General features: G+C 37.5%; 2 protein-coding genes across 2 annotated transcripts; both read right to left on the bottom strand.

The window, feature by feature from the left end:
* Positions 1–296: 296 nt before the first annotated feature.
* On the bottom strand, positions 297–4586 carry LOC138211346 (cell surface A33 antigen-like). Its single transcript, XM_069171147.1, has 6 exons — positions 4511–4586; positions 2844–3164; positions 2407–2664; positions 2122–2319; positions 1877–1990; positions 297–776 (listed from the first exon to the last, which is right to left on the bottom strand). The coding sequence occupies exons 1-6, from the start codon at positions 4557–4559 to the stop codon at positions 592–594; spliced, it is 1125 nt and encodes a 374-aa protein (XP_069027248.1). The 5' UTR covers positions 4560–4586; the 3' UTR covers positions 297–591.
* Positions 4587–8422: 3836 nt separating this feature from the next.
* Positions 8423–12750, bottom strand: LOC138211383 (cell surface A33 antigen-like). The gene is made up of 4 exons (XM_069171214.1): positions 12669–12750; positions 10504–10761; positions 9974–10087; positions 8423–8873 (listed from the first exon to the last, which is right to left on the bottom strand). Exons 1-4 carry the CDS (start codon positions 12715–12717, stop codon positions 8689–8691), a joined length of 606 nt encoding a protein of 201 aa, XP_069027315.1. The 5' UTR covers positions 12718–12750; the 3' UTR covers positions 8423–8688.
* Between the last annotated feature and the right edge of the window lie 235 nt (positions 12751–12985).

Below are 12985 nucleotides of genomic sequence, written 5' to 3'. Positions count from 1 at the left end.
TGTGCCAGGATTTATATTTACATACTATGACCCTCAACAAATCCATCAATATCTGTTTAGAAAATACATTTGAATTAAATGTCACTTATGTCACCTTACTTCAAATTAAAAGTAACATTTTACATGATGTGTAAACACAGACATGCTTTCAGAGTCATGTCTGCCAATCATTAGATTAATGAAGGTGAATAAATTGGAAAGAAAGTTATTCTTAAAATGTATCATTTATTACAAGCTCTCAGTATTTCAACAAAGAAATTAAAGTAAATATGCTTATGAATTACAAAAAGCTGATATATCATATACATATAAAAACAGGGTAAAATAATTCAAAAAAATTAAGGAATTGTTAAATATTCCACTAAAAGTTCCAGCAATTAAGCAGGATGCCGTTGTTAAAGGTCACAAAGACTAGATGCTTTGCTTCCCAGAAAAGTGAAGAAAACCCTGATATGAATGAGCTTTAATGGCTTTTCTTTCTCTAATGACAACTTCTACAAAATGAAGGTGAAAGACCTTCAGGCATCTTGACATCTCCTCCCTCTCTCTGTCTTCAGGTGTGTGTTCCTCCTGATCTGTGGACACCTGAAATCACCTGCCTTTACGACCGTTGGCGTACAAACAGTCCTCTCCTGCTGGTTGAGTCTGCCGAGGTCGCTCTGAAAACTTGACTTGGCCGTACTCCACCTCCACCTTCCCCCTTTGCTCCACCTGCCTCTGCTGCCGCTGCACCATCCTGACATCAGCGTAGGTCACTTCCTGGTCGTCTTCTCCCTCTGCAGATTAGCAGGTAGAAGTAAGTGACACAAACAAAGTAGAGCCTTCTAATTACATACAATGACTTTGAAGAACTAGTTTGACATTTTGGAGAATAAACTAAGTCTCTGTCTTGCCAACAAAAATATTGCTGTCACTCTCTGCAGCATTAACAGTCAGTTAGCTTTAACACAGAGCCTGACTCAAATGTTACACAAAATCTACCCTTTAAATGTGTTAATTACTGAACTAGAAACAAATTGAAATTAGTTCTTAACTTTGGACAGAGCCAAGCTAACAGATTTGCCCTGTTTCCAGTTTTTGTGTTAAATCTAACCATCTCCTAGCGACTTGACAGTGTTTTTAGAATTCTTGTTTTAAGGGTTTACACACTATTTTTCTAAATATTCTTGTCCCGAGTACTTTTACAAAGAACATGAATATTTACGCCAAATAATCAACATTTTTCTTCCGGAAGGAAGTTGTTTTTCCTGACCTTTCACACCTCTAGTAAGGTCACCAACCAATCTCATTGTGCGGAAGTACAACGAACATCACATCAAAACTCCCAACAATAATGTTGATTGTTTAGAGCCACAGAGTATTATAGGATATGACAGAGGGACATACAAGGACAACAATCTCAAGGACAATGCATTGAGAAGCATTGCCCACCACTATAGCTATCAGAAATGGTTTACTTTTGGATGTAGTAGAGTTGGCAGTGGGCAGTGTCACAAGAAACAGTGTCACAGCAGGTTTGGCTAAAGTAACAAAATCTCCTCTTCTTTCGTGGAGTGAGGAGGAGCAAAACAAGATCGGCATCACTAGATGATGTTGAATCCATTATTGTTCTGAAGAAAGAGGTGACATGTTTCTGTTCAAACCATTTTTTCAAAAGGTGTTGAAAATTTGCATCGCTGCCGATTTGAATAGTTTTATTGGAAAATATTCATTTATTTGTCACGCCCCCGGTGTGTAGAGGCCTTAACGCTTAGCAAGAAAGAAAAATACGCAATTACTCAAAATGTTAAACTATTTATTCAATCTATAAGATGAACAAAAATATTAGAAAACTGTGAATGTAGTGAGGAAGATAAAAGGAAGTTCTGTTTTGTACCTTTAGGTTTGTTGTTTTTCTTTTTTTTCAGAGCACAGGTGACTGCCACGCCGACAACTAAGAAGATAACCAGTGCAGAGAGTACACCTGCCATTATTGGTAAAGCATCTGTAGCTAAAATAAAAGACACAACAAACACTTATGTTGAAATCAGCAAACTCTACATGTGTTATGAAAAAGGGCAGAGAACCAAAGGAGAAAATGACATCAATGAATTCACTGCAGCAGAGTAAGTTTTCACTTACAAAGGTACCATGGACCATCACTGCCGGGAGTCACAGTTTCATTGAAGGATGTGATATTAATGGAGGGTGTAGGTGAAACTATGTCAGTCTCCTTACCCACAGTGACTGTTGTTGATTGAATACACAGTTTGTTATTGGCTGCAAACACCCACTGTGATATTGCTGTCCCATTGGAGATGCAGTTAATGTAAATGAATCCTATGAACAAACAAACACAATATACAACAGATGAACAGAGTAATTATAATCATCAGTGTCATAATGATCACATTATTTCTCACTCACCACAGTTCATTATATCCTCTTCTTTGGAGACACTACTGACGTGATTCCAGACTTTACAAGCAACACGTCCTGAGACATGTTGTTTCAGAGTGATACTGTTTTCCTCTTTATTTTCAGAGTAGAGCTCAGCGTCTGTCAGTGCACGTCCACCCAGAGTCCAGCTGTACTGAGGACTGTCCCCTCCCTCAGAGGAGCAGGAAACCTTCATCTCTCCCTGGGACAGACACTCAGAGTCCATCAGGACAGAGGACACAGGAGCTGAAAGACACAGAGGACTTTTAATATTGCAGCAGTATCTTGATCCTTTTTTTAGTTTCTAAAGGCTCAAAATACAGATACATGTAGAGTTTGTGATACATAATGTAGATTATCAATACAATGTGAGATTTATATCTATCCATATGACTAAATGTCTCTGTATGAAAAAAGTAATTTACCTTGAATAGACAAATGTAGAGTCTTTTTCGAAGTCTGCGTTCCGTTTGAATCAAAGATTGAAAGTGTATATTCACTACTGTCTGTCCTGCTGAGTTTATTGATCCTAAATATCCCATTACTGGGAGTAAAGACAGATCTGTCTTTTATAGAATTAGTTATAATTTCATTTAGTTTCCCGAGGAGTATTATCATGGATTCTTTCTTCAATTCGTATCTATGTTTTTGAGAGGCTCCGTCCATCAGCTGGAGGACCACAGTTCCTCCCAAAGGTCCATAACATTGAGATCCATCCTGTCTGCCATCACAGTGAGTTTCCACTCCTGTAAAATTTGAAAAACAAAAGGAAACAATTGTGATCCTTCATTTTCTACAGAATGAATGATGATGAGAATTAGATGCAGCAAAGATATTAATATTGGAGGTTTGCTGCATCTCTGTTTCACAGACCACAGTGGGCACAGGTTTTCTTTTCATGTGCAGCAAACGTAAAAACCTTTTTGTATTGGAGTTCTTGTTGTTTTTTTTACTGCTATTTTGCTACTTTTTACAAAGTAAAATATTTCATCACTTTTTCCACCACCGCCTGTGATGGGAAAAAAAAGTTGTGGTTCAGCGAACGGCATTATTTCCCTAAAACAGAGTTTTGAGGTAAGTTGACCTCAGTCAGTAATTACAATCCTACATCTGTCAAACTTTGTTGAACCCACAGAAGATTTTAATTGCTGCACCTCAAGAGAAGCTTAAAATCCAAAAACAAATTATGAGTTGGGTCATCCAGTGTTTTGAACAAACATGTAAAAAATGAGGAACCATTTAGAAGAAGTGCTGCGGCCATAAAAACATGAGCTTTGAATATTTCACTCAGAGTGGGCAGGCGTTACGTAGCGGCAATGAAGTGTTGGATCGATACCATGTATGATATTATAACTGGCATTACCGTTTTGTCTCAGGATGTTACACATTAAACAGTTAATAGAGCCTCCAGGCCACAGTTGGTAGTTTAGGTAAAGTGTCTCACTGATGTTTACAACTATGACAATAACCAAAAATACAGCCTTGGAGCAGAGACTTGCTACACTTGTAGTATAGTCTGAGGCAAACACTGTCAAGTTTTTTATGAGATTACAACTGCAACATTGAAAACATGGCTCTTGAGAAACAGCAACAGTGAGAAACCAATCTCCTTTACTCTTTATACCATTAAGATCATTTTAAAGGGAGATTTAAAGGGCCAGTTAAAGAGCTACAATTTAAAATGCTTGAAAAAAAAATTATAATCTGGATATAAAGTGCCATGATAATACAATCTGTTTATTCGATAATTTACCAAAAACATTTATAATTTTACTGTGAAACAAGTAACACGAGACGAGAGCTTGGTCTTGTGCAACAAATTCAAACAGAAATAGGCTATATTATTCCAAAAGATGTTTTCATTCAAAAAAGTGATAAATATTATTCAGCACTGCTGTTATATAAAACGGTTATTGACTGTACTGATCTTAAACCCAACAATGTTCTTTACAGTATTTGAGCTGCTGTACACATCACTGGAAATATCATCTTAACTTTATTAACTATATTTGATCCCACATCTACAAAACATGTTGATATACATCCTATGAGTTTTAATAAAGTGAAAGAAGAAAGAAGTTGAGTAGCTCACCATGAGAGACTCCTAGTAACATCACCAACAGTCCAAACACAGCTTCCATGTCTCTTCACAGCAGTTTAGTCTCTAATTGTCCCTAAACTAAACTGTGTATTGTCCTTTGAGCAGCCTGCAAAAAGTCTTTTCAGTAATCTGCCTCAGAGGAGGGTGTGAACGTTCTCACCAAGAAGAGCGATGTCATGTTAACTTCTTTTTATAGTGAGGAGAAACCAAAGACACGTTTTACTTCCTCTTTCAACCTATAAGTTGGCCTCCGTGTTTGATGGACTGAGTGAAGGAGACTGACAGCAGACATTTCTAAAACAGTCCAAACACAGCTTCTATGTCTCTTTCCGTTCAGTGTTTCATGACCAGGTCAGTATAGCGGTCAGACCACTTTTTTTTAATAGCATATATCCAACACTTGAGTCACAGATGTCACCTGTTATTGATCAGGTCCAGAAGAAAAGGCGTGCATTGTCTGCTGTCACAGCTTCAACCATGTGAACTATCAGAATCAGCTGTATCGACCAATAGTCATAAAACATATAAGTCTGTGCAGAAATGGCCTCATAAACTGTAGCATCCCCGATGAATGATGGTCTGGTGTCTTTTACTGATGGTTCACAAAACTTTATTGAATGGGACTTGAATCTATAAAACGCAGTGAAAACTGGTAGTGAACACACCGTAAGAGATCTGAAGAAAATAAAGACAAACATTACTAAACAATGTTTAACATCCTGACCATACCCTTCTTGCTACCATGTTAAATTTAACCACCGACTGAATCACGGCGATGCATTTAAGTTAAACATCAGTTTAATACTTTAAAGATGCTGCAAAGCAAATTCCAAGATTTTCCTCTCAATACATTATATACGAGTGAAATGAGTTGCTGAAAGCACGTGCAAAGTTTTTCAACTTTGTCGCACTGAAATGTGGAGTTAGACCATTTAACAGTTTCTCATCCGTCTGCAGTTCAGGTTTTTTTAGGCGTGGCTAAAACCGAGCTTCAGTACGTCACCGACGTAGCTCACAGACTGTTTATATAACCTTCTGCGTGGCTCCTCCTCTCACACGGTGAAACGGTATAAAAGCCTGGAGCTCATTTGCATAAGAGGTCATCCCACTGGACTTCAGTTCTACTCCTGCTGTAGTCAGATTGTTATTGTACATCAGCCGGCTGCTACAGGACTTCTCCCTCCACCTGCAAGTTCATCTTTCCTGGAAGCAAGAACCTCCAAAGCAGCGCTGCATCGCTATTTAAATGTCCTGCTGATGAAGAAAGGAAAAAGAGGTGGATTGATTTCATGAAGAGCTAAAAGAGACTTTAGGATGAACACCAACAGCCGCCTCTGCAGTGATTATTTCACGGTGGATAGTTTCACCAACTTCCACCGGAGACTGACGGAGTTCACGGACACAACGCTCCTCCTGCAGCGCGGAGCCGAACTGAGCTTCACCCTCCCGGCCGTTCATCTCCCGGTCGCACCGGCAGCGGCAGTGTCCGCCGCCGCTGGCAGTTCTGTGTGCTTGTTATAATTATACGAGATAACTTTTCCACAGTAACTCTGCTATATTTAGTCCGCGGTGCAAACCCCTAACGTGATTTTACTTGATGAAGAATAACTTGATTTTGGAGAAATGGGAGCTAATGTGCTAATTAGCTTCTATTGAGCTCGTAGCCGAACAGAGTTCAGAGGAAAATGCTCCGATAACCGCGGATTGTTTCATGCGTCTCAATATAGCTCCGATAAGGAACTATAATACATGTAACTCTGTGTTTGACATGTCGGGGTGATGGTAAACATGGACCAGAGGATATCTAGTCCTCCAGATTAATGAGGCCAGCAGCAAGATAACATTATCAAACAATATGCCCATAAACATGTTACAGCAAAACCTTTCATGAATTAGACACAACGTTAAAGTCCTTCCTCTTAGCAGTACCTGTAATTATTGAATATGTTCTGGTGTAACATCATGTTATGTACAATAGTTGAGTAAGAATAAAGTAGATCTTCTTCCACTTTTTCGTATCCCAAATAAGTCAAAACATCTTTCTGGTCCCACTTGACATGTTTTTTTCATAGGTACAGTTCATATTTACACACTGTTACATTTGATTCAATTAAAGTGATATATAGAGGAAATGAGACCAATACATTATTATAAATATCATGAAAAGAAAAGTAAGAGTTTTGAGATTCCAATTGATATCAGTGAATAGAGAATTTTACAGAACTTTGATGGATGGATTCTCACAGATTAAAATTTCCCCACTCTGGGATTAATAAAATCTAATCTAACCTAATCTAATCTAATAAATCCATGCTGAGAAATTGTTGTGAAATAGTTCCTGAGTGGGTGTAGATGAGAGAAAATGCTAAAACCTTTTTGTGTATGTAGTCTGACTGACTAATTTACTGTGAAACATAGTATTGTTCTGTTTTATATGATGAAATCACTCTTTCAGGCAGATAACTGCTGAGGAGGTCATATTCTCTGCACATTCAAGACTCAAAGTTTTATGTGTCACGTGTTCTAACAATAAGACATTTGCGTCTTGACTTGCATGTAAGAGCTACTGGTATCTTGTGAAAACGTATGTACTTACATCCTATCATTGATTGTGTTTCATTGTTTAGGCCCCAATCAACTGCACGTGTACAGCGACTACAAATAGTCATAGATTATGTATTGATCCAAAGGCATTGATTTGTGAGTAGTTCAGTTTCACTCCAAGCTTTTCTAATCTTTTTTCTTTTTTTTCTTTTTTTTTTAACACAGCACCTTTCTCAGACAAAGTCACAAAGTGCTTCACAACAATTACAACAACAAATTAAAACATTTTTTAACCTTTTTGTTGGTTAATTGTAGATCATAAATATCTACAGCAGCAGCTGTTTGTTCAACTGACTTTCTATTTACCCCAAAAAATTAGTAGGAATATCTCTATTCCTCCAGACTTGAAAGTGACAACCTGATGTAACTAAAATTCTCAATGATTAAAGTTATTGAAAAATTATAAACAGTTAGTTAAGAAACATCGATGTCAAATATTCTGTTTTCACAGGAACATTGTCAACTGGAAACCACAAAGACAAAGGAAGTACATTGAACAAAATATAGAAAGCACGATTTGATGGTGTTGAAAGACAAACCTTTCTCAGATTTTAACAAGCTGTTAAATGTCTTCCCTTCTCGAACTACGTTACTAAATTTACTGAATTCCTCAAGAACACCACATTTGTCCCTTTCACTTTTCTCCTTCTTTTAGTAGAAGTAAAACATATTTTACCATTAACTGATCTAAATGTGTTGAACTGTTTCCTCCAGTACCATTATCCTAAAAAAGATAACATCATGCCACTGATAAACCACTGGTCTGAATAAGTGCTCACGCCTGAGAAAAAAGCAGAAGTGTTTGCTTCATGGAAACAAATTTGTGCACACTGTGAACTTTGCAACAGACGAGACATTTTGCTTCTATATCTTTGGTCTAGAGAGCCAAACCAGCGTTGCCATTTATGACATTAATTCTCCCACAAACTCTGCACCAAACCATTTATAATTGAAATAACTTTCCCAATACACACTGTGCCAGGATTTATATTTACATACTATGACCCTCAACAAATCCATCAATATCTGTTTAGAAAATACATTTGAATTAAATGTCACTTATGTCACCTTACTTCAAATTAAAAGTAACATTTTACATGATGTGTAAACACAGACATGCTTTCAGAGTCATGTCTGCCAATCATTAGATTAATGAAGGTGAATAAATTGGAAAGAAAGTTATTCTTAAAATGTATCATTTATTACAAGCTCTCAGTATTTCAACAAAGAAATTAAAGTAAATATGCTTATGAATTACAAAAATCTGATATATCATATACATATAAAAACAGGGTAAAATAATTCAAAAAAATTAAGGAATTGTTAAATATTCCACTAAAAGTTCCAGCAATTAAGCAGGATGCCGTTGTTAAAGGTCACAAAGACTAGATGCTTTGCTTCCCAGAAAAGTGAAGAAAACCCTGATATGAATGAGCTTTAATGGCTTTTCTTTCTCTAATGACAACTTCTACAAAATGAAGGTGAAAGACCTTCAGGCATCTTGACATCTCCTCCCTCTCTCTGTCTTCAGGTGTGTGTTCCTCCTGATCTGTGGACACCTGAAATCACCTGCCTTTACGGACGTTGGCGTACAAACAGTCCTCTCCTGCTGGTTGAGTCTGCCGAGGTCGCCCTGAAAACTTGACTTGGCCGTACTCCACCTCCACCTTCTCCCTTTGCTCCACCTGCCTCTGCTGCCGCTGCACAATCCTGACATCAGCGTAGGTCACTTCCTGGTCGTCTTCTCCCTCTGCAGATTAGCAGGTAGAAGTAAGTGACACAAACAAAGTAGAGCCTTCTAATTACATACAATGACTTTGAAGAACTAGTTTAACATTTTGGAGAATAAACTAAGTCTCTGTCTTGCCAACAAAAATATTGCTGTCACTCTCTGCAGCATTAACAGTCAGTTAGCTTTAACACAGAGCCTGACTCAAATGTTACACAAAATTTACCCTTTAAATGTGTTAATTACTGAACTAGAAACAAATTGAAATTAGTTCTTAACTTTGGACAGAGCCAAGCTAACAGATTTGCCCTGTTTCCAGTTTTTGTGTTAAATCTAACCATCTCCTAGCGACTTGAGAGTGTTTTTAGAATTCTTGTTTTAAGGGTTTACACACTATTTTTCTAAATATTCTTGTCCCGAGTACTTTTACAAAGAACATGAATATTTACGCCAAATAATCAACATTTTTCTTCCGGAAGGAAGTTGTTTTTCCTGACCTTTCACACCTCTAGTAAGGTCACCAACCAATCTCATTGTGCGGAAGTACAACGAACATCACATCAAAACTCCCAACAATAATGTTGATTGTTTAGAGCCACAGAGTATTATAGGATATGACAGAGGGACATACAAGGACAACAATCTCAAGGACAATGCATTGAGAAGCATTGCCCACCACTATAGCTATCAGAAATGGTTTAGTTTTGGATGTAGTAGAGTTGGCAGTGGGCAGTGTCACAAGAAACAGTGTCACAGCAGGTTTGGCTAAAGTAACAAAATCTCCTCTTCTTTCGTGGAGTGAGGAGGAGCAAAACAAGATCGGCATCACTAGATGATGTTGAATCCATTATTGTTCTGAAGAAAGAGGTGACATGTTTCTGTTCAAACCATTTTTTCAAAAGGTGTTGAAAATTTGCATCGCTGCCGATTTGAATAGTTTTATTGGAAAATATTCATTTATTTGTCACGCCCCCGGTGTGTAGAGGCCTTAACGCTTAGCAAGAAAGAAAAATACGCAATTACTCAAAATGTTAAACTATTTATTCAATCTATAAGATGAACAAAAATATTAGAAAACTGTGAATGTAGTGAGGAAGATAAAAGGAAGTTCTGTTTTGTACCTTTAGGTTTGTTGTTTTTCTTTTTTTTCAGAGCACAGGTGACTGCCACGCCGACAACTAAGAAGATAACCAGTGCAGAGAGTACACCTGCCGTTATTGGTAAAGCATCTGTAGCTAAAATAAAAGACACAACAAACACTTATGTTGAAATCAGCAAACTCTACATGTGTTATGAAAAAGGGCAGAGAACCAAAGGAGAAAATGACATCAATGAATTCACTGCAGCAGAGTAAGTTTTCACTTACAAAGGTACCATGGACCATCGCTGCCGGGAGTCACAGTTTCATTGAAGGATGTGATATTAATGGAGGGTGTAGGTGAAACTATGTCAGTCTCCTTACCCACAGTGACTGTTGTTGATTGAATACACAGTTTGTTATTGGCTGCAAACACCCACTGTGATATTGCTGTCCCATTGGAGATGCAGTTAATGTAAATGAATCCTATGAACAAACAAACACAATATACAACAGATGAACAGAGTAATTATAATCATCAGTGTCATAATGATCACATTATTTCTCACTCACCACAGTTCATTATATCCTCTTCTTTGGAGACACTGCTGACGTGATTCCAGACTTTACAAGCAACACGTCCTGAGACATGTTGTTTCAGAGTGATACTGTTTTCCTCTTTATTTGCAGAGTAGAGCTCAGCGTCTGTCAGTGCACGTCCACCCAGAGTCCAGCTGTACTGAGGACTGTCCCCTCCCTCAGAGGAGCAGGAAACCTTCATCTCTCCCTGGGACAGACACTCAGAGTCCATCAGGACAGAGGACACAGGAGCTGAAAGACACAGAGGACTTTTAATATTGCAGCAGTATCTTGATCCTTTTTTTAGTTTCTAAAGGCTCAAAATACAGATACATGTAGAGTTTGTGATACATAATGTAGATTATCAATACAATGTGAGATTTATATCTATCCATATGACTAAATGTCTCTGTATGAAAAAAGTAATTTACCTTGAATAGACAAATGTAGAGTCTTTTTCGAAGTCAGCGTTCCGTTTGAATCAAAGATTGAAAGTGTATATTCTCTACTGTCTGTCCTGCTGAGTTTATTGATCCTAAATATCCCATTACTGGGAGTAAAGACAGATCTGTCTTTTATAGAATTAGTTATAATTTCATTTAGTTTCCCGAGGAGTATTATCGTGGATTCTTTCTTCAATTCGTATCTATGTTTTTGAGAGGCTTCGTCCATCAGCTGGAGGACCACAGTTCCTCCCAAAGGTCCATAACATTGAGACCCATCCTGTCTGCCATCACAGTGAGTTTCCACTCCTGTAAAATTTGAAAAACAAAAGGAAACAATTGTGATCCTTCATTTTCTACAGAATGAATGATGATGAGAATTAGATGCAGCAAACACATTCATATTGTAGGTTTGCTGCATCTCTGTGTCTCACAGACCACAGTGGACACAGGTTTTCTTTCCTTGTGCAGCAAACGTAAAAACTTTTTTGTATTGGAGTTGTTGTTGTTGTTGTTTTTACTGCTATTTTGCTACTTTTTACAAGGTAAAATATCTCATCACTTTTTCCACCACTGCCTATAATGGGAAAAAAAAGTTGTGGTTCAGCGAACGGCATTATTTCCCTAAAACAGAGTTTTGAGGTAAGTTGACCTCAGTCAGTAATTACAATCCTACATCTGTCAAACTTTGTTGAACTCACAGAAAATTGTAATTGCTGCAACTCAAGAGAAGCTTAAAATCCCAAAACAAATTATGAGTTGGGTCATCTAGTGTTTTGAACAAACGTGTCAAAAAAATGAGGAAACATTAAGAGCAAGTGCTGCGGCCATAAAAACATGAGCTTTGAATATTTCACTCAGAGTGGGAAGGCGTTATGAATCAGCAATGAAGTGTTGGATCAAAACCATACCATTTTGTATCAGGATGTTACACATTAAACAGTTAATAGAGCCTCCAGGCCACAGTTGGTAGTTTAAGTAAAGTGTCTCACTGATGTTTACAACTATGACAATAACCAAAAATACAGCCTTGGGGCAGCAGAGACTTGCTACACTTGCAGTATAGTCTGAGGCAAACACTGTCAAGTTTTTATAAGATTACAACTGCAACATTGAAAACATGGCTCTTGAGAAACAACAACAGTGAGAAACCAATCTCCTTTACTCTTTATACCATTAAGATCATTTTAAAGGGAGATTTAAAGGGCCTGTTAAAAAGCTCAAATTTAAAATGCTTGAAAAATAATAATAAAATGGATATAAAGTTCCATGATAATACAATCTGTTTATTAGAAAATTTACCAAGAAGATGTTGTAGGTTTACTGTGAAACAAGTAACAGGAGACGAGAGCTTGGTCTTGTGCAACAAATTCAAACAGAAATAAGCTATATTATTACAAAAGATGTTTTCATTCACAAAATTATGCACTTATTTTAAATCCCTCCGTAGACCAACCAGCAACTAAAGTATTCTCCATTTGAACAACATGATATGTTGATGAATATTATTCAGCACTGCTGTTATATAAAACGGTTATTGACTGGACTGATCTTAAACCCAACAATGTTCTTTACAGTATTTGAGCTGCTGTACACATCACTGGAAATATTGTCTTAACTTTATTAACTATATTTGATCCCACATCTACAAAACACGTTGATATTAATCCTATGAGTTTTAATAAAGTGCCAGAAGAAAGAAGTTGAGTAGCTCACCATGAGAGACTCCTAGTAACATCACCAACAGTCCAAACACAGCTTCCATGTCTCTTCACAGCAGTTTAGTCTCTAATTGTCCCTAAACTAAACCTGTGTATTGTGCTTTGAGCAGCCTGCAAAGTGTCTTTTCAGCAATCAGCCTCAGAGGAAGGTGTGAACGTTCTCACCAAGAAGAGCGATGTCATGTTAACTTCTTTTTATAGTGAGGAGAAAATAAAGACACGTTTTACTTCCCCTTTCAACATACAAGTTGGCCTTCGTGTTTGATGGACTGAGTGAAGGAGACTGACAGCAGACATTTCTAAAACTGTACA

Source organism: Embiotoca jacksoni, unplaced genomic scaffold, assembly GCF_022577435.1.
Source record: "Embiotoca jacksoni isolate LCO1_2020_lvr unplaced genomic scaffold, fEmbJac1.0.p SCAF_5, whole genome shotgun sequence".
Lineage (NCBI taxonomy): Eukaryota > Metazoa > Chordata > Actinopteri > Embiotocidae > Embiotoca > Embiotoca jacksoni.
Note: the sequence above shows the minus strand (reverse complement) of the source record. Positions and strands in the feature narration are given on the sequence as shown.